The sequence below is a fragment of the Eumetopias jubatus genome, unplaced genomic scaffold (assembly GCF_037043125.1).
Source record: "Eumetopias jubatus isolate StellerSeaLion01/CBP00866 unplaced genomic scaffold, mEumJub1_p1.0 scaffold_7, whole genome shotgun sequence".
Classification (NCBI taxonomy): domain Eukaryota; kingdom Metazoa; phylum Chordata; class Mammalia; order Carnivora; family Otariidae; genus Eumetopias; species Eumetopias jubatus.
Window position 1 is genome coordinate 63,569,464 of NW_028274813.1, and position 25,089 is coordinate 63,594,552.

At 37.5% G+C, this 25,089-nt stretch overlaps 1 protein-coding gene and 1 pseudogene across 2 annotated transcripts in view; one reads left to right on the forward strand and one right to left on the reverse strand.

Moving 5' to 3' along the window:
• AKAP6 (A-kinase anchoring protein 6) overlaps nt 1–25,089 on the reverse strand; it is a 571,051-nt gene that overhangs the window by 140,242 nt on the left and 405,720 nt on the right. For both annotated transcript variants that reach the window (XM_088024647.1, XM_028114891.2), the window contains exon 9: nt 1,177–1,325. In XM_088024647.1, coding sequence (XP_087880773.1) covers nt 1,177–1,325 — 149 coding nt within the window. The remainder of the gene's footprint in view (nt 1–1,176; nt 1,326–25,089) is intronic.
• On the forward strand, nt 22,813–22,945 carry LOC114218014 (U4 spliceosomal RNA; annotated as a pseudogene).

A 25,089-nucleotide genomic window follows, 5' to 3' on the forward strand; every position in this document is an offset into this window, starting at 1 on the left:
GGAATTTTTTGGCTACAGTCACACCCCATAGGTTTATATGATGCTTATTAAGATGTAATGGAACTTGGGGGAACAGTTTCTCCCCCTTGTTGTCTGGCTCATGTATAAAAGTGAAATAGGTTACTGTTTCCATTTTCATGAGTATACTATTATTAAGTCATTAAAATAATGAAATAATTAAATTACTCTTTCATAATTACCTATAAAATAATAGAATTGAACCAGAAAAGACAGAAAAAGGAAAAACTATATATATATACATGCACAATATTTGCATAACTTTAAAGCCATATGGAAATATCTGAATGCATGAGGTAATTATTTCATAGTATGGGGAGTTAGTATAAGGTAAATACAGCCATATGTCTCGGGCTGAATGAAACTGGTGGGTCACCAAAGTTGTTCAGTCCTTTCTCGTACCATAGGCAATGCTGGTGCTAGTCTGTAATTCTAATTGACTTTATGTGAAGCCAACTGGCTAACCCAGGGTCTCTAAAGAATTATTAAATATCTACGTTGTCAGGAAAATTATGTTCTATCAAATTTCCAGTGAGCTTTTGATATTCTAAAAGTTCCTTGGATAGACTTTAAAATAAATGGTAAAGGGCGCCTGGGTGGCTCAGTTGGTTAGGCGACTGCCTTCGGCTCAGGTCATGATCCTGGAGTCCCAGGATCGAGACCCGCATCAGGCTCCCTGCTTGGCGGGGAGTCTGCTTCTCCCTCTGACCCTATCCCCTCTCATGTGCTCTCTCTCTCTCTCATTCTCTCTCTCAAATAAATAAATAAAATCTTAAGAAAAAAATAAAATAAATGGTAAAGTTTAAAAAAGGGGAAAAACACAGAAAAAAAGATTTATGAAGAAGAAAGACCAACACCATGGGCACAGTGTAGTCCCACAAACACTCCTACCAACTCTGCTTTGAAACAGAGATTTGAAACTTGTAAAAAGGCTGTTTTGAAAAAAAAGAACCACCAAGTTAGGACGTTCTGGGTTAGATAACAGGGACTGATAAAATCCACAGTCTTCCATTCTCACACAGAACATACATGCCTACTCTCCTGAGCTTCTCCTGGTCTGTTCGCTGAGGAGGAAATGCGTGCCACACACCGACCAGTGGAGAATCATCGAAAAAGTAGAGATTAGTGACAGTCAAACAACAAAAAATAGCTCCCTACCCATTGCCTCCCACTGAATGAACTTTTGACATATCGGCAAACTCTTCTTTCCTCTTACTGCTGCTGGTGTAGTGCTCACTGTAGAGCTTGAGGGACATCTGCTCAACAGCATCTCTTTGTGCTTCCAGGTAGCATAGTTGAACCTCAGCCTGGAGAGAGAAACAAAGAGGAACTGCTGTGTTAATCCAGAAGGAATGCATTTCAAGTGATGTGTAACAACTCAAAGAATGGGAATTGGTCACATCATTATACTGCTCCTTTTTGGGTTGGATTTAATGGGATCAGCTGGGCATATTACAGAATTATATTTTAGATCTGAATCTTTTAAGTTCCTCCTTAAAATACGACCTGAATAAATGAACTCTCAGAAGACTCAGTAAATATCACCAAATATCCCTGAGATCATAATACTGTATGATGAGATTTTACATAAAAATTCTGTGAAATTCCTTAATAATATTCTTCCTCGTATTGCCACATATGTAACATTTATTTTTTAAAGATCTCCCTCCTACCCATATATTTGCATGGGCACATATTCTGAACGTTTCTCATTATCTTCCCTGAGAAGAATAAAAAAAGCCTACTACCAATTGTAATAGATCTTCAGTAGTGACAACAGACTACCTTTATTCCTGTATTATTATCTTAATTTTAAAACAGAAGGAATAGTGATTTTGCTTATATGTTGGTTTGAATTGTTACACCTTTTAGAGTTAGTTGGGGCTTACTGTAGTAAAGAGAGGTAGTAAGTTCACCATGCTGTTTTCTATCAAACCAAGGCCAAAAGAATGCTGAATAATATTTGGCATGGAAATGTATTGAATAAATGCTTTATTTATTGCAGCTGTTATGATCCCTGTGGCTTTAGGGTTCCCCAGAACACCAGATGAGACCAGGAATGCTTGCCCATGGTAATGGGGAGGGAGAAACGCTGAGTTTGCATGCACTGTGGACCAAAGGAACTCGTCTTTCTTTTGGCCCTACTTCACTAAATCCAAGCACGTCTGTTCACATTTCTGATAAGCCTTAAAACTGCTACTTCTTTCTAATTTAATTACATATTGTGTTAAAAACAGTTCTGGGTCAGCTGTTGGATAGTTGCCAGAATTCTATAATGTTGAAGAAAAGCCAAGTCAGACATGACCTTCTGCTTTTTGTGAGCCACCCAAGGCTTTTTGCCTGATCTCTGGCTTTATAGACTTGACCATGGAAGAAAAAAAAAAACCCAAAAAACAGTGTTATAAAGTGGCAGCTGCTTAAAAGAGCAAATCAGGACTCTGTAAATGAAAAGGGTGATTTATGAAATGTAAGATCTCAAGCCATTCTGGAGTTCCTATGTTGTTGCCTTCTACAAGCAGCTAATTGCGAATTCTGTAGACTATGGAGAAAGAATTTTCAAAAAATGCGAAAATTACTATATTCTTATCACTGAAGTTTCAGAAATCAGTTAAAAACTGTAATCTGTATTTGGTTCATGTGAATTTTTCTTGCCCAAACTAATTGGTAACTCATAGTCAAAGAACTGAAAAACAATAATCCTCCCAAATGCTAGCCCTTTTCTATCCTTCCCCTCAAGACTGTATGGATAATGTGGAGATCATCCCACATCAAGTATTCAATTGAAAACCCCATTCGAATAGTGTATCTCCACCATTAGGTGCCAAAAGCCATGTTTGATCCCTAGAGGTTCTCATTAGTTTTTAACTCTCCTAAGGCGACAAGCTGGACCACTCCTTGTTCTGGAGAATGATCTCACAAACGTGTGCCACTGGTCACAAGAAGAGTCATCAAGAGTGAGGTCAACTTAATGTAGACATCTCTACGAGGGAAAAATAATTGGAACTCATCCCTTTGAGATCCTAGGCCGTTTCTGTGTAGAAAAGGACACACCTCTCATATGATAGAGATTCATGGAAAAGAGTCCAGAGAACAATGCTGAGAGCAACTTGAAAGATAATTAGTCACCTTATGAAAATGATTGAAATGTTGCAATATAAGACTTTTATTGCACAATATCTCACAGGCATTTGACATAGGAAACTTCCCTGCACTAACAAAGAGATAAATTAGATGGCCCAAGTCTTTCCTATCCATCTCGATTTCTCTCTCTGCTTTCAGTGATTCATTCCTAAACGTGATGATAAAAATAGAACCAAAGTAGCTCCTTCTGCTAAGGTTGAATGGCTTTGCCAGTCTAAATATCTCTGCAGACTGGTTAAATTTTTCTCATACATTATATCTTAGTCTATGATAAATTTTTAGGAGGAAGATTTGAAGAAAATACACTTCTTAAAAAAATAGTAATACTGGATCTCTGACTAAAAGAATTTTATTTATTAGCACTTATGATAGTAGTGGACACTTCTGGACTATATTTTACAAATGGTAGCTCAGTTGATTAAATGACATTCCTGCTGAGTTATCAGCAGAATTGGCAACTTACTCATTAAGGACAATAAAAAGGAATAAAAGAGAATAGATTCAGTGACAGATCAATCTGTTACTTCCTGTTCAGAGAGGCCCAGGGTGCCATCAATGGGAGTAGGTATATAAGAAGAGCACTGTGGATGAGTGAAACAGATGAGCTGGATTTGAGTCTTTTGGTTCGAGGGACTGTTGGAATACTAAAATGAGATATTCAGTAAGCAAGTGGAAATATTAAGCCTGATATATAAACTTAGAAGCAACAGTTGACATTAGGAGATGAAATGAGAATGCCATGGGAGAGCACAAATGATGACAGAAAAAGGATCAGCTCTCACTTATTCTACTCGAGGTCTGCATTACCCCTTGGCTGACCTAATGTGATGGATTCTCTGCCATTCTCCCTCTTTCCTTCTCCACCATCCCCAAATCTGTTTTACAGATGGTTCATTGATTGATTTCTGAATCATAGCTGAGATCGCTGGTTGTTGTAGCTTCAGGGCTTAATTCTGGACTGCTTTTCTTTATTTATACTATTTTCCATGGCTTTCAATGCAGTCTATGTAGTAATGGCTTCCAATCTTCTCCTCTGAGCTCCATGCTTACATATCTAACCTAACCACCTGACATTGCTACTTGGATTTATTTTAGGCAGAAGAATTCAAAACAGAACTCTCCATTCTCATCGTCACCACACCCCCCAGGACTTTCTGTACTTAGGTCTTTCCTTTTAAGCAAATGGTACCATGTGTTGCTCAGGTCAGAAAACTGAAAGCCATCCTTAACTTCTCCTTTTCTTATTTCCCACAGCCATTTACTCTCTAAATTTCATTGATTCCTCTCCCAAAATGTCTCTCCAATCTGTCTGCCCAATCTGCATTCCTGCCAGCCTCGTCCAAGCCTTCATCCCCTTTCCCCTGCAGTACAACAATGATCTTCTAACGTGCATCTCTCCTCATCCATTCCTGCCCCTCCAACGCTCCTTTATAGTGGCCACTGTTTTTATAAAACATAAGTTGGTTTCATACTGCATTCAGACAAAACCAAAAAACCAAAACAAAACCCCAAAACTTCCATGCCCCAAGAGATTTGGTTCTTGCCTACCTCAGATGTCATTTTCTACTTGTCTCTCTCTTGATTCACCATGCCCCTGTAATCCCTGCTCATTTTCAGTTCTTTAAACAGCTCTTTCCTGTCTCAGAACCTTTGCACATATTGTTCCCTTTCTCTGGAACATTCTCTTACTAATGTCTTTTCGTCTTTCAGCTCTCAGTTGACATTTTATCTCTCAGAGAGGCCTTCCCTGACTACCCTATCAAAGGTAGATTCACTCTACTTTTTTTCTGTTTTGGAACAGGGTTAATTTCCTTCCCAGAACGTAACACAATTTAAAATTCTTGTATTTACTGGTTTATGCTTTTTCTGTCTCTGACTCCCGACTCCAAGCTCCATAATGAGGCTGTGTCTGTCTATCTCCTTTGCTATTTTGTATTCCCACACCTTGGCAGCATCTGGAACATAAGAAGGGCTCAGGAAATAATTGTTGAGCAACTGAATTGTACATCCACACCTCCATCCATTTATTACTCATATGTTCATTGAGCCTTTATCATGTGTCAGGAACTGCACCAGGGACTGTGGGTACAAAGAGGAACAAAACAAGAAGGGACTACTTTTCCCAAGGGACTACAGTAGAGTGGAGGAAAGAGTTATGCCAATAGAGAGCTACAAGCATGCCAAGTGAAATGAATGTGGGGGAGGATGGGAATTAAAAAAACGATTGTCTGAAAGTAAGGAATGGGCAATAAAAGCTTGAGAGAGGTGGCATCTGAACCAGATCTGGGAGTATGGGTATGATTTTGTCAAGTGAAGAAGCAGATAGATACCTTTATAGGCAGAGTAACTTGTCTGTTCAAAGGCCTAGAGTCATGAAAGGACGTGGCATGTTCAGAGAATGGTGGCTGGAACTCTGGGGCATTTGGATGAAGAGTCTAACAGTGAAGGGGACAGTCTGCAGAGGATGTCAGGTTAGGAAATTTGGGATGCTATGCAACAACATGCCAGCAGAAGATGTCATTATTTCTGTGATGACCTTCATCTTTTTCCATCTCCCTTTTTCTGTCATGGAAAGAGACTCATCTGATGGGTTAGTCCAAATATGCTCATAATGCACCTACCTCCTGATATACTTTGAGGACCCTGCATTGAGAAGGGAATCAAATTTCCATCAGGCCAGTGTCCCAAATAAATGCCTAAGAGGTTCTAGTAACTTGAACCTCTAGTAAACCTTTAATATAATGTTATTGACTGCGTCCCCCCCTCCCTCCCAATTCATATGTTGAAGCCCTAACCCTCAATATGACCATATTTCGAGATAGGGTCTTTAAGGAGGGAATTAAGATTAAATGACATCACAAGGGTGGGGCCCTAATCCAATAGGAATGGTGTCCTTATAAGAAGATGAAGAGTATCACACAAAGAAAAGGCCATGTGAGGTCACATCGAGAAGGTGGACATCTCCAAGTCAAGGAGTGATGCCTCACCAGAAACCAAACCTGCCAACATCTTGATCTGGGATTCTCAGCCTCCAGAACTGTGAGAAATAAATTTCTGTTGTTTAAGCCACCCAGTCTGTGGTATTTTGTTATTGCCATCCTAGCAGACTAATACTCATAATAAAGTTAGAAACACTGCCTTCTCATCTGAGGTTGAGTATTATTCCTCCACTGCTTATCATTAATAGCATGCTTCCCCCTTTGTTTTATAAGCACCTAGAGCCTAAGTCACTAGGGATACTCCTCTTTAGATTCAGACTACAAATTAATAACTTAATCAGAACATAAGACACAGTGTGCTAAAATATTTCATTTAAATTTGGCTTTGTATGTGGTGATCCAAATTCAATAACCTTCTTTGGGGCCTGAATAATTACTCACCCATATACTTCCCCCTGATATTGTATCTAATAACAAAATAGCTAACCCATGATAAATTTGGGGGGTTAAATTCCCTAACAATCTTGAGGGATTAAACACATAATTACTTTTATAATCACATACAGACATATCCCTTACCCTGGTCCTAAAAAGCACTAATTTATTTAAGAAATGTCAATTATTTCATCATCACTGCATGTTCCAGCATCCTTTTCTGGGTTAAGTATCCTGAGAACATTAAAATTAATTTCACTCTTTCTTAACTCATGCTGTTGGAGGTCTGTCTTCTCATTCACACTGTGCTTCATAGCTTCCCACCACAGCTACCTGCCTCTTTGCATCTGGGTCCACATCGCCTTCCTTCCCTCCTGTTTCTGTGGAAACTTTCCATATTTCTATCTAAGACCAATTCCTTCACCTGTGAACCAGACCTCCTCTTATCTACATAAAGATGATCACCTCTGCAGTAAATTGCCCTTCTTTCCTGCATTGTTTTTTCTCTCCTCTGTATTATTCTCATCAGCACAAGCACATCAGCCAGAAAAATGCCATTGCTTTTCCCTTGGTGAGGAAAAAAAAAAAAAAAAGGATAGGTAATAAATAATCCCTAGACATCAATTGACACTAATCTATCCTCTTGCCAAAGCCCCATACCTCTGCTCTCTGTTATAGCAAAATCACTTTTACATACACTCTCTATATTCACCGTGTCCAATTCCTCTCCGATTTTCTCTTGAATACACTCTAATCAGGCTTTTGTCCACATTCCCCATGCCAATGGTCAGCCCTCAGTCCTCAACCTATCCTGACCTGGTCCAGCAGGGCTAGCAGGCATGCTCTAGGAGCACTTGACCCTGTGTGCAAGACAGCTCAGGCCCTAACCTCCCTCAGGTCTCCACAGAAATGTCATCTCCTCATTCAGGTCTTCTCTGATCTCCTGCTTAAAAATTCAACTCACACCCACCTCCCCCTGCAATCCTTATACTCCTTCATACATATTTGCTGTATCTAGCCAAAACATGTTACTTATTTTGTATTGTTCATCTTCCCCCAGTGGATTAGAAGCCTCATGAGGGCAGGGACTTTTGTCTATGTGTGTGTTGCTGTATCAAGAGCACCCAGCACAGCACAAGGTATAGGACAGTCACTCTCTAAAAATTGGTTGAATAAATTCTACTGAGTTTGAAAATCTGAAATGGTTTAAAACGTACAGAGAAATAAAACAGATTGCTTGAAGGCTGCAGCAGCCTCAGCTTGATTTCTGAAACCATGGGCTTTATTCTCACTTAGAAAGGAGGCTATTTTTTTCTTTGACAAAAGAAAATTATTGAAATATGTATCTTGTTTTCTTTTCTCTAGGAAAAAAAAAAGGAGAAAATCTTCTTTAATTCAAGAATCACTTGATAATGTTTTATTCAGCTAACAGAGTGATCTTATATGTCATATATTATATTGGAAACTAACCAGAACAGTCACACACATATAGAATGAAAACTTTAGCTATTGTCTTCATGTGGTAATCTTCACAATGTGTTTCAAAACAAGTTTTAAGTCTTCTGGGTAGGAACTTGTTTTAGCTTAATAAAATTTGATTTCTCATTAAAGAAAAGGAGGAGTAATTTAAGCTTTTGGAGGAGACATGAACAATGCCACAGTTTGTTTTTGGAAGAGTACACAGTTAGGAAAATCCTTTATACAATGAGGGGGTGAGAGAGAGAGAAGACTGTATTTTTCTGGCAATAACTTTGTCATTTGGAAATATATTCCTACTTTTACTACACAGACTTTTCTTAACCTTTGATGTAGTATCTTTAAGCACACTCCTTTTTCTCTTCCTTATATATTTACTATGACTTCTCTCCCCGCCCCCCTCTCCCTGCCTTGTATCCCGCTCATGCAACTGGCCCAGATTGCCCCTTCTTCTGGAAGCACCTACAGGTCTCAAGACCCCATGGGCCCTGACAAGGACTTCCAGGGCTGGTGAGAATCTACATTTGTGACTCTCCATGATTTTGTTTGGTAGAGCTCCCCATACTCCTGGATTTAGAGCTATCACCTTTACAGTGCTACTGTTTTTTTCTCCCCCCACCCAAGATCCTGGTTATTTGGTACATTTTTGCCTTTGTCATCATAGTACGTGGTTCATAGTTTCCTTAAATAACTCAGCTTTGGGACTGAATTCAAAGTGCATCTCCTTTGAGGGGGGGTTTGACATAACAGTATAGAAGAATCCTGAACTCACTTCCTCCCAGGAACACAACAAATATACAGTTACATATGGAACAATTTCATCTGAAAAGGACCTGAAAGCTAACTGAGCAGCACTTCCACGGCAAAGGATAAAAGGGCCACATTGAGAGGGGTGGGATGGGCAGAGACACAGTCTAGAAAGAAATCTCATCTCAGGTGCCACTGATGAAGGAGAGTTGGAAGGCAGGCAAGCAGAGACAGGAGGTCCCTGCCCTGAGAGGAAACAACCCTCACAAGGATTTTACACCACCCTGGAAGGAACCCTCCACCCTTTCCCATGTGATAGATAGATGACAACAACCTGCTTAGATGACAGGCACAGGGAGGGTTAATCAGATTAAAACAGCCTGCCCACAAACCCACAAAAACCCCTAAAGCCCATAAAACCTCTTGGGTTCCCTTCCTCCTTGGTAGCTTTGTACTATCACTTTGCTATCATTCAATAAACCTTGTTTTGCTGCCCACCACTGTGTCTCGTCTTCCTCTTCGTTCTTCAAAGTGGTGTGACCAGAAACAGCAGGCACCAATAGAGGAAAAATCCTGTAACACCATGACCCACAGTCAAGAGGGATCTCATAATATGAAGCTTATCCCCGAGGAGCAAGGGGTTTTGACACCCCAGCCATTGGGAACTGCAATGGAGACATGAGCCCCTAAAGTGTCTCATCTTGAAAACCAATGGGACTTACTTCTAGGAGAACTATAGGCCTATAGGGAATGTAAAATCTACTCTTAAAGGGCCCATGGACAGACCCAGTAGCCTAGGGACCTAGCACAAAAGCAACACTTTGAAAGGCACCTCAACCATAAGGAAGGAAATTCATTTGTTAATATTAAAGTGTCTTCCAGAAAGGCAGGATGCTGTTGGAATTCTCTCTGAGGACAAAAGCACTAGTGGGCACCATTTTTGCATTCTGCTTTTGTCTTATTGGTGTTGGCCCTGTGGAGGGACATTTTCATATCACCTGCTAGCCTGCTAGCTCTGGTAGGAGCGCCCACCCAAGCAGCTGCAGCCATGGCCAGCCTGGCTGAACACACTGTCCCCATACACCACAGCCATGAGCCCTCAGGCCCCATAGCAGGGCTGGCTGAGTGCTCTCCCCCATGTTTCCAAGCCTCACTCCACCCCACCATATCTGGTGGGAACATGAAACACACACAGGGGATGTTCCTTGAGCATCTGGCTCTGGTGGCCAAGGGGAATGTATTTCTGGTTCCCACACATCCGAAACAATTGAAGAGATAGTCTTTGGCAGGCTACCACCCCGAGGGCACTACACAAACATAAGACTACAATACACCTTCAGTCTTCATGTAGCAAAGGCCTATCTTCTTGTCCTGGAGCTTCAGGCCTGAGGGGCAGATTTTAGGTATGCCATATATCCAGAAGCTACAGAGGTACCCCCAGGGAACATGGGTGGGAAGATACAATAATTGCATCCTCCTTTGGTCTCACCAAAGCTTGCTGATACCTCCCAGAAAGGTGCTTATACACATATCTAAAGCCATGATACTTGCAACTTTGCCCAAAGGATACCTCCAGATCTCCTGGTCTAGAAATCAGCAGAGTTTATGATTGCAGACCCACAAGACTGTAGATATTTAAATATCTTAAAAGATGCTGCCTGAAGTTCTGGCTTACAATTACCCTAAAACTAGGCACTGCCTTAGATCCCTCCCTTTGGAACACTGAGAGGTTTTCGCACACTCTTAATAGCAGAGAACTATCAACAACAAATCAGGCTACTTAGATAATCATAAAAGTCTGAGAAACAACTAAAAGCTAGAGCAAAGTTGAACAATAAGTTCCATCACCTATACAGGGCCATTCCTTCAAGACTTGGAGAGGTGGCTGTTTCATCTAGTACACAGAAACAAACACAGAGAGTCAAGCAAAATGAAGAGACACAAGAATATGTTCCAAATTAAAGACCAAGACAAACCTCAGAAAAAGACCTTAATGAAATGGAGATAAGTAATCTACCTGATAAAGAATTCAAAATAATGTTCATAAAGATGTTTAATGAACTTGGGAGAATGGATGAACACAATAAGAACTTTCACAGAGATAGAAAACATAAGAAAGTACCAAACAGAACTCACAGAGCTGAATAATACAATAGCTGAGCTAAAAAATACACTAGACGAGTTCAACATCAGACTAGAAGAACTAGAAGAGAGGATCAGTGACCTGGAAGACAGGGCAGTGGAACTCACCCAAATAGAACAGAAAAAGAAAAAAAAAAAGAACTTTAAAAAGTGAAGATAGCTTAAGGGACCTGTGCAACAACATCAAAAGGAATAGCATTAGCATTATAGATGGAGAAGAGAGAGAGAGAGAAGAGGGTAGAAAAGTTATTTGAAGAAATAATGGCTAAAAACTTCCCTAACTTAGAGAAGGAAATAGACATTCAGGTCCAGAAAGCATAGAGAGTTCCAAATAAGGTGAACCAAAAAGATTTACACCAAGACAGACTGAAATTAAAAATGCCAAAGGTTAAAGATAAAGAGACAATAGTTAAAAGCAATAGGAGAAAAACAACTTGCTACATATAAGGGAGCCCCCCATAAGGCTATCAGCTGATTTTTCAGCCAAAGCTTTGCAGGCCAGAAGGGAGTGGCATGATATATTCAAATGGCTAAAAGGAAAAAACTTCAAACCAAAAATACTCTACCTGGCAAGGCTATCATTCAGAATTAAAGGAAAAATAAGGAGTTTTTCAGACAAGCAAAACTAAAGTAGTTTATTACCACTAGATTGGCCTAATAAGTAATATTAAAGGGACTTCTTTAAGGTGAAAAGAAAAGGCACTAACTAGTAACAAGAAAACATGTGCAAGAAAGACCCTCACTGGCAAAAGCACATATATTGTAAAGGTAGTAGATTACCACTTAGAAAGCTATAAGAAGGTTAAAATACAAAGGTAGTAAAATTAATTATAACCATAATAATTAGTTAAGGGATACACAAAATAAAAAAATGTAAACTAGTATATCAAAAACAGAACACATTGGGGAGGGGAGTAAAAATGTAGACTTGTCAGAATGTGCTTAAACTTAAGATGCTATCAACATAAAATAGACTGTTATATACATAGGATATTACATGTGAATCTCATGATATCCACAAAGCCAAAACCTACAATAGATACACAAAATATAATGAGAAAAGAATCTAAACATAACATTAAAGAAAATCACCAAACCACAATAGAAGAAAGGAACAGAGAGGAACTACAAAATCAACAAAATGGCAATACATACATACCTATTGATAAATATAAGTGGATTAAATTTTCCAATGAAAAGACAAAGAGTGGTTGAATGAATAAAAAGAAAAAGATCAACCTACATGTTGCATATAAGACACTCACTTCAGATCTAAGGATACACACAGAAAGTAAAAAGCTGAAAAAAGATATTCCATGCAAATAAAAATAAAAAGAAATATGGTGCCACTATACCTATATCAGAAAAAATAGATTTTAAGGCAAAGACTGTAATAAAAGGCAAAGAAGGGGTCAATCCAACAAGAGGATATAACATTTGTAAATATTTATGCACCCAACATAGGAGCTCCTAAATATATAAAGCAAATATTAAAAGACCTAAAGAAAGAAATTGACAACAATAAGATAATAGTAGGGGACTTTTAATACCACTTACAGCAATGGACAGATCATCCAGACAGAAAATCAATATGGAAATATCAGCCTTAAATGACACATTAGACTAGATGGACTTAATAGATATATACAGAATATTCCATCCAAAAGTAGAATACACATGCTTTTCGAGTGTGCAAGAAATATTCTCCAGGATAGATCATATGTTAGGCCACAAAACAACTCTCAACAAATTTAAGAAAACTGAAATCCTATCAAGCACCTTTTCTGACCATAATGATATGAAAGTAGAAATCAATTACAGGAAAGAAAACTAGAAAAATCACAAATATATAAAGATTAAGCAACATTCTACTGAACAACCAATGGGTCAACAAAAAAATCAAAGAAGTCAAAAAATACCCGGAGACAAATGAAAATGGAAATACAACATACCAAGATCTATGGGATGCAGCAAAAGCAGCTTTAAGAGGGAAGTTTATAGCAATACAGGCCTACCTCCAGAAACAAATAAAAAGACTCTCAAAAAAACAATGTAACTCTACATCTGAAGGAACTAGAAAAAGAAGAACAATCAAAAATTGAAGTTAATAGAAGGAAGGAAATAATAAAGATCAGATTGGAAATAAATGAAATAGAGACTAAAAAGTCAGTAGAAAAGATCAATGAAACTAAGAGATGGTTCTTGGAAAAGATAAACAAAAATGACAAACCTTTAGCTAGACTCACCAAGAAAAAAAGAGGGCTCAAATCAATAAAATCAGACATGAAATAGGAAAATTTACATCTGATACTACAGAAACACAAAGAATTATAAGAGATTACTATAAACAACTATACAACAACAAATTGGACAACCTAGAAGGGATGGATGAATTGCTAGAAACATACAATTTTCCAAGACTGAATCATGAAAAAATAGAAAATCTGGATAGACCAATTACTAGAAAGGAGATTAACTCAGTAATCAAAACTTCCCAACAAACGAAAGTCTAGGACCAATGGGCTTCACTAGTGAATTCTTCCAAACATTCAAAGAAGATTTAATACCTATTCTTCTCAAACTCTTCCAAAAAAGTTAAAGAGGATGGAAAGCTCCCAAAATCATTTTACAAGGCCAGCATTATCCTGATACCAAAACCAGGTAAGGAAACCACACACAAAAAAGAAAATTATAGGCAAATATCCCTAATGAGCATTAATACAAAAATCTTAAGCAAAATGTTAGCAAATTGAATTCAACAATACATTAAAAGGATCATACAAGATGATCAAGTGGGATTTATTCCAGGGATGCAAGATAGTTCAACATTCACAGATCAATCAATGTGATATGGCACATTAACAAAATGAAGGGTAATAATCATATGATCATCCCAACAGATCTCAATAGGAAAAACATTTGACAAATTTAGCATCCATTTATGATAAAAATTTTCAACAAAGTGAGTATACAGGGAACACATCTCACTATAATAAAGGCCATATATGGCAAACCTATAGGTAACATCATAGTCAATGGATAAAAGCTGAAAGATTTCCTTCTAAGATCAGGAACACTATAAGGATGCCTAGTCTCCCCACTTTCATTCAACATAGTATTGGAAGTCCTAGCCACAGCAAGTAGGCAAAAAAATAAACAAATAAATAAAAATAAAAATAAAAAATAGAAGGCATCCAAATCGAAAGGGGAGAAGTAAAACTCACAATTTGCAGATGACATAATACTAGATATAGAAAAGCCTAGGGACTTTACCAAAAAAAACTATTAGAACCAATAAATAAATTTAGTAAAGGTGCAGGATACACAGTCAATATACAAAAATATGTTGTGTTTCAACATACTAATAATGAACTGTAAGAAAGAGAAATTAAGAAAACAATCCCAGGGCACCTGGGTGGCTCAGTTGGTTAAGCGACTGCCTTTGGCTCAGGTCATGATCCTGGAGTCCTGGGATCGAGTCCCACATCAGGCTCCCTGCAGGGAGTCTGCTTCTCCCTCTGACCCTCTCCCCTCTCATGTTCTCTCTCTATCTCATTCTCTCTCTCAAATAAATAAATAAAATCCTCAAAAAAAAAAAAAAGAAAACAATCCCAGTTACAATTGTATCAAAAAGAATAAAATATCTAGGAATAAATTTAACCAAAGAAGTGAAAGAGGTGAACATTGTAAGACACTGATAAAAGAAACTGAAGAAGATTACAAATAAAAAAAAATCAATCAATCCCTGGAGGTATCATACTTTCTGGTTTCAAACTATACAATAAAGTTACAGTAATCAAAACAGTATGGTGCCAGCATAAAAACAGACACATAGATTAATGGAACAGAACAGAGATCCCAGAAATAAACCCACACATATATGATCAATTATTGACAAAGGAGGCAAGAATATACAATGGGGGAAAAGACAGTCTCTTTAATAAATGGTTTTGGGAAAACTGTAGTCACATGTAAAAGAATGAAAGCAGACCATTATTTTACAGTAGACCATTTATTTATAGTAGACCATTTACAAAAATTAACTCAAATGAATTAAAGACTTGAATGTAAGACCTGAAACCATAAAACTCTCAGAAGAAAACATAGGTGGTAAGCTCCCTGACACTGGTCTTAGCAATGTGGGTCCTTTTTGTTTTTGTTTTTTGGATATAACTCCAAAGGCAAGGGAAAAAAGCAAAACTAAAGAAATGGTCTACATCAAAATAAAAAGCTTCTGCATAGCCAAGAAAAGCAACAAATGAAAATGTGAAGGCAACCTACTGAATGGGAGAAGTTATTTTCAAATCGTATATCCAATAAGGGGTTTATATCCAAAATAGATAAAGAACTCACACAACTCAACAACAAAAACAAAAAACCCAATTAAAAAATGGTCAGAGGATCTGAACAGACATTTTCCCAAAGGGGACATACAGACAGCCAATAGTCATATGAAAAGATGTTCAACATCACTGATTATTAAGAAAATGCGAATCAAAACCACAATGAGACATCAGCTTATACTTGTTCGGATGGACCAGACAAGAAATAACAAGTGTTAGAGAGGATGTGGAGAAAAGGGAACCCTCACACGCTTGGTGAGAACTTAAACTGGTACACCCATTATGGAAAACAGTATGGAGATGTCTCAAAAAATTAATAATAAAACTACCATATGATCCAGCAATTCTGCTTCTGGGTATTTATCCAAAGAACACAAAAATACTTATTTGAAAAGATACATGCATGACGACTGTGTTCACTGTAGCATTATTTACAACAGCCAAGATCTGGAAACAACCTAAGTGCTCACCAATAGGTGAATGGATAAAGATGATATGGAATATATATATACAACAGAATACTACTCAGCCATCAAAAATAATGAAATCTTGCCTCTTGAGACAACATGGATGGACCTTGAGGGTACTTTGCAAGGGAAATGAGTCAGACAGAAAAAGACAAATACTATATGATTTCATTTATAGGTGGAATCTAAAGAACAAATGAACAAACAAAACAAAACAAAACAAAACAAAAGCAGACCCATAGATAGAGAGAACAGCCTGATGATTACCAGAGGGGAAGGGAAAGGGGAAATGGACAAAGGGGCACAACTTTGGATAGTAAGTAGACTTACGGTGGTGATCACTTTGTAGTATATACAAATATTAAAGTATAATGCTGTGTACCTGAAACTTACCTAATGTTATATACCAATTTCACCTCAATTAAAGTGCATTTCCCTTGTGCAGAAATGAACTCTTTAAAGATATTTATTATTAGCTACATTCTGGCTAAACACAAATAACATTTGGCATTACAGCAGATGAGAGTCTCACGTTGTTTTTCAGTCCTGTGTGCATGACTAAGTGGAATAGCAAAGCCTCCTTCTCTTACAGAATTGGAGCAGGGAGTCACAGGACTAAGGAACAACGTATTTTTTATAGTAAAATTGATTAAGGGCCTTCATTTATTCATTTGACAAATATATCTTGACAGGGTTTATGTGTAAGATATTGTGCAAGTTACAAATCTCGGTCAGACATGGTGCCTGCCTTCAGGGAACCTATAACTTAGAATTACAGAAAAATTACACTAAATAATAGCTAAAATATTCACCTAAGGATAAAACTAATATTACACTTCAAAAATGTTGACAAAGAAACAGTAAGTTTGTTAGAATGTTCTTTTTATCATTGGATAAGAGAGTTATAAAAGTATTTAAAAATATAAATATTTTCCCATTGTTAAAAATTAAATATACATCAAATATTTAACAAGTGTCTCAAAGCTACTTCAATATTATACTCAGCAAAGACTACTGTATATACTAATCTTTGTACATTAGGATAGAAAACTCCTATGACCATATTGGCAGCTCCAGAAAACCTAGCCTTAGGTTCCCAAGGTTTATTTATATTTACATTCATGGATACATGGAAAATCAAATCAGACAACTGCAAAAGATAACTGATTTAAGTGCAAAATGTTATATCTTTAAAAGGTCATCTTTATTTCTACTGACTTGATGCTGTTTGCAAGTCATTAAAAACATTCACGATGGGGCACCTTGGTGGCTCAGTCAGTTAAGCATCTGCCTTCAGCTCAGGTTATGATCTCAGGGTCCTGGGACCGAGCCCCTGCAAATCTGGCTCCCTGCTCAGTGGGGAGTCTGCTTCTCCCTCTCCCTCTGCCCCCCACCCCGCTTGTTCTCTCTCTCTCTCAAATAAATAAAATCCTTTAAAAATATAATTCATGATAATGTTTAGGAAATTGCATTTTAAAGCTATGTCCTTAATGATATTTGTTAAATGGTAAGCATTTAAACAAAGTGGAAAAATTAACATGAACGCTAATTTCATTATGTATTCTGCATTTGTTTGGGTGTAAAGAAAAATGTCTCCTTCCTCCATTTTAATGAAAGATGAGATGCTTACTAAAAACAATCACACCTCCACCTAACAAACCTAAAGAATAAATACATTACACAACCGCATTTGTGGAGAGCCTTATCCACCACCATCCTCCTCTTTATAATGCAAGTAGTTAAAATCATTAAGAATTCAGCATTTTATGTCATGAGCTACAGTCGGAAGGGAGTGTGATTACACTGTGTGGACTGGAGGGGATGATTAGAATTTCGATGTCTCTCCATTACTGTTTCCTTAGCAAATCTCTGCACAATGACACGGGCATCAAGTCTGTGTTTATATTCTACGGCTGCGCCCTTGTTCCCATCTTCCAAATTCCACTACAGCAAATCTTTATTTACTTTCTGGCAGAAACTAAAAATTAAAGATGTATAATGTGAAGATACAATCTTAGCTTCTCTTGCCCTGCAGGACTGGCAGTTCCTTTCCAAGTACAATTATGCTGGCAAATGCTGCTATTAACTCTGTGACTACAACGTGCACTCCAGTTCCTTTGAAATTCTATAAAATAGTTGTCCTGACATGGTGATAGAAAGGAAGGAATGAAGCAGGAACAACAAGACTTATTTTACATACTAATAATAACAATTTAGTTATCAAAACAGAACTGAACAAGTGTGTCTTTATACTGCTCTTTTAAAAATTGAGCCTCCTATGGTTCTAATAATCAGGGCCCATGGCTCAGGAATGCACAGTAGCACCCAGCTCAGTGCCTATATCCTCATTTCAAAGAGAATCATTCAAACCGACATCTACCCTGTCAAGAATCTCGACTTTGAGCTGCTAATGTAGAATAAAAATCAATATAAATTTTGATCATTTGATGAATATTTACTTCTTTCTTTAGTGTTTGGGGATTTAGAATTGAAAAGTGCTGAATCAAGTCATTTTATTTTTTTGTGTTGGTGCCAACACCAATTTACTACCCTCCAGAAAGTTCCTGAACAAGATGTCTCAGGTGGCACGCATGTTGGTTTTTCCTGTCAATCATAACTGTATGTCAGTAGGGAACCATAATCATTTCCCTTTCATACTCTTAGTGTTCCAGAAAGGAATATATTCATTACTTTCCTGGAAAAGGTAAACTTTCTCATTTAGACACAGTATTGTAAGCCTGGGTGTCTGTTGTTTTTGGGGTTCAGCTGAGCTTAAATTGATACAATCTATTAAAAGTTAAACACTTTATCTTAGGCTCCAAGGGTTGTGCACAGTAAATAGAGTTTACAAATGTATTCCTCTATAAGCAACATTCAGTATCACCTCCAAGACAAAGAGCTTTTATAGAAGCTTCCATCTTCCTCCCTATGTTTTCTGAAAAATAACAAGAAAATATCAACTGATTGCTCTAATCAGCAGAATGACTGCACAATGAAGATTTCACACTTTTATTTATAAATGAAACAAAAATGCACTACAGACAAATGACTCTAAAAGAATGTGACAATTAAAACGTGATTCCAGTGTAAGCCTACTTATATGAGTAGAGCAGCATGCCACCATTTTATTATGATACTTTGATACATATATAACAAAAGCTTACTATTCTTGCAGAATGTTTCCATTGTGATTTTTAAAAGAATGGTCTTTCCCAATTTGAAAAAAACTAAACTAATTGCAAGCACCAAAAAGGTAAGCTAGTCTCATTTAAAAAAAAGAAAAAGGGGGCTCACTTCGGCAGCACATATATTAAAAAAAAAAAAGAAAAACTCACATATGACATAATGGCAGAATATTCAATATTAAGGAAACATTTTTGATGGTTCCTTATAAATTAAATAAAAATGGCAGAGCTGCCTCTCCCAAGGATGATAAAGCCCTGGACAATCACTAGACATTATGTAGACAGATGTTTTAAATAAAATAAGTATTTAGATTGCTAGATACCTTGCTATATATGAAGGCAATTATAGGATGTCTTTGTTAAATTACATTTTTCATTTTTGTGAGGGGAAAAAAGAATTGTCCTGGAAACAGTACCGACAGGAAATGATCCTATATCTAAAACAGCTGGAGACTGTAACTAATATAAATTTACTTGAAAATAAAAATGCTGTGTGTCTCTGGAGACATGCAGTAACATGCCATAAAAACAGATGAGAATATAAAAGTATTTAAAAGGAGGGAAAATACATTGTATCTAGAATTATATTGAGATATGATTCACTGATAAATGAAAAATATTTAAAGATGAAGAAAAGAAAGAGAATTTTAAAACATAATAAATATTTTATTTAAAACCATATTTTTAGGGAATATCAAAATATTTTTCTAGGAAAAACCCTGTGCTTTTCAATATATTGGTTATTAATCAATTTATTAAAGTTATAATTAAAATGTAAAGGTAGATAATTGTGTTTAGTTAAGAAATTCTAATGGAAGCCAAGATGCTTACTCTGAGTAAGACAAGGATCCAAATATTGGATGAGAATATTCCATTACATTTCAAAGCCATATGTAACAGCCTCCACACAAAAGCTCCCACTATTGGGGCGCCTGGGTGGCTCAGTCAGTTAGGCATCCAGCTCTTAGTTTCAGCTCGGGTGATGATCTCATGGGTTTTGGCTAGCAGGAAGTCTGCGTGAAGATTCTCTTCCTCTGCCCCTCCCTCTACCCACTCACGTGCACATATGCTCTAACGCGCTCTCTCAAATAAATAAATAAACCTTGAAAAAAGCTCCCATTATCTTTGCCCATCCTCCCATCCCCTTTTGTTAGCTATTGAATTAAAAGGATATCAATATATTAATTCATTGTAAATATTCACAGGCATTAACATCTTAACATGCTAGTCATCTCCAAGCTCATAGATTTCAATATTCTTCATTTCTTTGCATAAATCTACAAGATAACTTTAAGAAAGTTAACTTTAAGATAACTTTAAGAAAAGCTATAGATGAAATCTGTTTTCACAGCATGGATGAGGAGAGCCTGAAAAAGACCTCCGAGTCTTGAATGTCACCTCCCTCATCTATGCCTAAAGCTTACCCTGGTTCTGTTCCTAGGGATCTGGGTATCAGGCAGGAAGAGATCATGCGAAGATGGAATTTCCTATTGGGTCCCAATCTGCACAGCCAGGGAAGATCACAGAGCCTTAGAAGTTAGCTTATGCATGGCAAACAAAAGGGAGAACCAATAGGAGGAAAGTGGAATGAGAAGAATAAAGACAGGGAAGAGCAAGGATAAAAAACAGGCATGTATATGAGTATGAAAAATGGTAATCACAATAGTGCCTACAGAACCCGAAATGAAATGTTCTTAAATAAAATCTTAACTTCAATAAAATTCTTTTGTAGGCTGAAGTTGCAATATCCTCAAAAATGAAACTCTAGAACTCAAACTAAAATTCAAAACATATTTGCTATAGACTGAATATTTGTGTCCCCCCCAAAATTCATATGTTGAAACCTGATCCTCAATGTGATGGTATTAGGAGGTGGGGGTCTTTGGCAGGTGATTAGGTCATGAGCTTTCATGAATGGGACTAGTGCCCTTATAAAGACTCCACAGAACTCCCTTCCCCTGCTGCCATGTAAGGTCACAGTGAACCAGGAAGTGGATTCTCAACAGACACTGAATCCACCACCATCTTGATCTTGGAACTCCCAGCCTCCAGAACTGTGAGAAATAAATGTCTGTTGTTTATAAGCCACCCAGTCTATGGTATTCTGTTATAGAAACCCAAACCAAATAAGATAATATCCAATAATTCTTCCCTTCTTTCTACAAGCTCTCCAAATATTAAGGAGCTACTGGGGTTATTTTCTGGTGAATCTGACACACACACACACACACACACACACACACACACACACACACACACACACAGAGAGAGGCACAAAACTCTGTTACAGTAGTTCCCATACATTCATATCATCTTTATGACTACATAGATTGATCATTATCACTGCTGCTTAGAGCTCATAAAGGTTGGCTTGTTGCTTAGTTGTTTCTGAAAATGCTCACTAGTTCATTGCTATTATATCTGGAGGAGACTGAAAAAAAAATACAAATACATATTTTTTTTCCTATCCAATGACTTGGTACGTACACCTCAAGCATAGTGCTATTCTAAGTTAGGGATAGGTGAAACAAAATTATATCCTCCTGCTTTCTCCTCACTTTTGCTTACCTCAATTATGTCTTTTCCTGCTCTTTATTTTAGGATCAGAGTGAAAAAATTAACTACTGTTATCTCCCAAGCCAAAAGACAGTTATAGAAGGATTCCTAAACATTGCTCTATCCACAGCAAATTTCTTTTTGTTTGTTTGTTTATACTGAGATATAATTGACATACAACATTATATTAGTTTCAGGCATACAACATAATGATTTGATATTTGTATATACTGAGAAATGATCACCACAATAAATTTAATTGACATCTGTCACCACACATAGATACAATTTTTTCCTTGTGATCAGAACTTTTAAGATCTACTCTCTTAGCAACTTTCAAATATAAAACATAGTATAATTAACTGTAGTCACCATGCTGTGCATGGTGTGCAAACTTTTTATTGAATTATAAAATACATATAGAAAAGTCCCCAAATCTTAAGTGTATAGTTTGATGAATTTTTATAAACTGCACACACCCATGAAACCAACACCCAGTCAAGAACCAGACACGGCTAGAATCCCACAGCCCCAACACTCCCTTCCCCCCACAGCTCCCAAAGGTAACCATGGTCTTAACCACTTACCACCACGGATTAGTTTTGCCTGTTTTTTGTATTTATGTAAGTGGAATCACACAGAATATGCTCTTGTGTGCTTGGTGTTTTCACTCAAGATTCTCTCATTATGTTGTATGTAGCTGTAATTCATTAATTCTCATTGCATGAATAGATCACGATTCATCTTCTCAGCTGTTGTTGGAGATTTGGGTTGATTCTATCTTTTGGTTATTATAAGTAATGCTGCTCTGATAATTCTTATACATGTCTCTTGGGGAGAATATGCACACATTTCTGTTGGGTATATATCCAAGAGTGAAAGAGCAAATTTCAACAAATTGCTCCATTATTATTTAATATTTCCATTATTCTATATTTCCCCCTTGTATTGACAACATAATAGGAGGTGTTAGATACTATGCTCAAAATCTGTTTAAGGGAAAGATCTGACCTCAGCCTCAAATGGTGTATTGCAGACATAGCTCCCCTTGAATACCAGAGTCTTCAGGGGCCTGCCTTATCTAGTCTTCACTGTCCATCACTCCTGAGCTGCTCTCATCCTTGCCCACTTACTCTAGCTATGCTAGGCTTCTTTCAATTCCTTGAATGAGCCTAGTGTCTTCTCACCATGAACACACCATTCCCTCTGCCTAAAACGTTCCTCGTTTCTTTTTCATATGGCTGTCACCTTCATATCTCCTTTAGGTCTCAGTTTAAATGTATTTCCTTTCCTGATCATCTCATCCAAATCAGGTGCCTCCTATTATTCTTTCTCCCAGGTCTTATTTATTTTCTCCCTAATAAGCTTTGTGCAGTGGCAGGATCGTAGCCAATGAGGTTTATCCGAGGCGCGATTATTGCTATTTTCTCCCTAATATTTACTATATCTTAAAATTATATTTATTTGACTGAATAACTTCTTTTTGCTTATTTGCACTCTTGCTTTTTCTGATCCATATCCCACTGAAATGTAAATTCCACAAAGGCAGGGACCTCATTGTTTTTATTCATAATTGTATACCCAATGCCCAGAAAATTGTATACTGAACAAATGAGTGAATGAATGGGTTGTTGAGCGTAGGGTGACGAACAATCTCAGTAGGAGACCTGAAAAAGAGGTGATGTCCTAGTAGGAAGCAGAGATCTTTGGCAAGTGCTGGCAAACACCCCAAGTTGCCAATCTGAGAGGTAAGATATGAATGGTGGCATTCAAAAGACTTTCTGAGCTGTGGCAGGATAAATACCCTGAAAAGGGATGCTTTGATTAAAGTCTCCTGAGATTCCTTCAGCTTAAGACATAGATTGGGATTGTCCATGAATTTCAAAGAGGAAAATTTCTGGTGGCTTAATAGCTCCATGCTACACATTTTAATTTAAAGTGATGATGTTTGGGGTGCCTGGGTGGCTCAGTCGTTAAGTGTCTGCCTTCGGCTCAGGTCATGATCCCAGGGTCCTGGGATCGAGCCCCACATCGGGTTCCCTGCTCGGCGGGAAGCCTGCTTCTCCTTCTCCCACTCCCCCTGCTTATGTTCCTGCTCTCACTATCTCTCTCTCTGTCAAATAAAGAAATAAAATATTTAAAAAACATTTTAAAGTGATGATGTTTAATTTTAGCAGGTCTCTATGACACTTTAACCCTGGAGATAAAAGACTCAGTTGAGCTCAGACATGGGGAAAAAAAAATCACATTCTAGGCCACAGTGAGAAGCAGAATTTTTGAAGTCATAGGAGGGAAGAATAGTTGAACAACATATAACAGGATAGGAAAGTTCAAATCACAAGGAACCAAGAGAAAATGAAAATGCTTAATAAATGGTCAAACTTGCTAAGATGAGTTTACAAATCCAAAACCCATCTAATTAGGCTGTCAATTATCAAAGAGGAGAGGGATGGAGCAATTTACCCCTTGAAGTGCCAAGAATTTTTTTTTGAATTTCATTTCTTTCATTTAGGATGGAAGTCTGAAATATTTCATATCCAGAACAGATTCTGTGGATGAATGTCAAGATATAAACACCAATTATAATGCAATTATACTTGCAGGTAGTGTTGGAGCTGCTCTTCATCACATAGAATAGCTTTAGGCCCAGTGATTTTGGAGTTCTTGTTTCTCATTTAACAATATATGCCCTCTACTGTATCTTCACGATTCTTGACGTGACAGCCTCTAGTAGCTTGTCTTATCTTTCACATGATACATTAAATTAAGCTGAGAAACTACATCATGAAAGTTGTTATAAGTACCAAAAACAACAGTTATGTAGCCTCAAAGTAAGAGTATAAGAAGTCTCATTTCAGTAGGAGCTTTGAGGCTTTGAATTTTCACCAGTGTTTGGTTGTTCAGGTATTTCGCTTAGGTGCTATAGCTTATATAATAAAAAAGCTGACCATGTAAGTTAACATCTGGAGGTATAACGATCAAGATTTTTAGAAAGAACCAAGAAGGAAGGAGTTCTGTGCTTGGGAGAAAGATATGTGAGCTGCATGGGGTTTTTCATAGTCATGGGCAATTGAACCAATTTTTATTATGAAGTGACATTAAAACTATTTTGGTGATCTGCTGTTGCCATGTAAGACATATCACAGGAGTAGCTAGTGCCCTTGTATTTGAGTCATTATACCTTCTTACTAGCCAGACTGTTCAACATTCAACATGTAGGCCTACATGACAAAAGGCCTCTCTGTGAAGCTTCTGTGGCACATCTTCTGTCCTATCACTGTTCTGGTTTAAAATTCAAATAATAACAACAAAGAACAAAAGCCTTTTCATGGTTGCCATTTTCTTTAGAACAGAATTCAAATGTCTTATAACAGTACTGAAACACTGTTCATAAGTGGATCCCCTCTATGGGGGTGGGGGGGGAGTCCAACTGTCCCCATACCCTCTTTGACTTCCTTTTCTGACAAATAGCAAATCCCACTTATATTCACATTGGACAAAGCCATGTCTCACAGGTACACAGCCTTTCCACCTCTGCTTCCCAAGCTTTACTCCAACTCTGCAACTCCACATCCCACACAATCCAACTGGTCCAATAACCTTCCACTCCTCTGAATTTCCTCAACAATATGATGTGCCC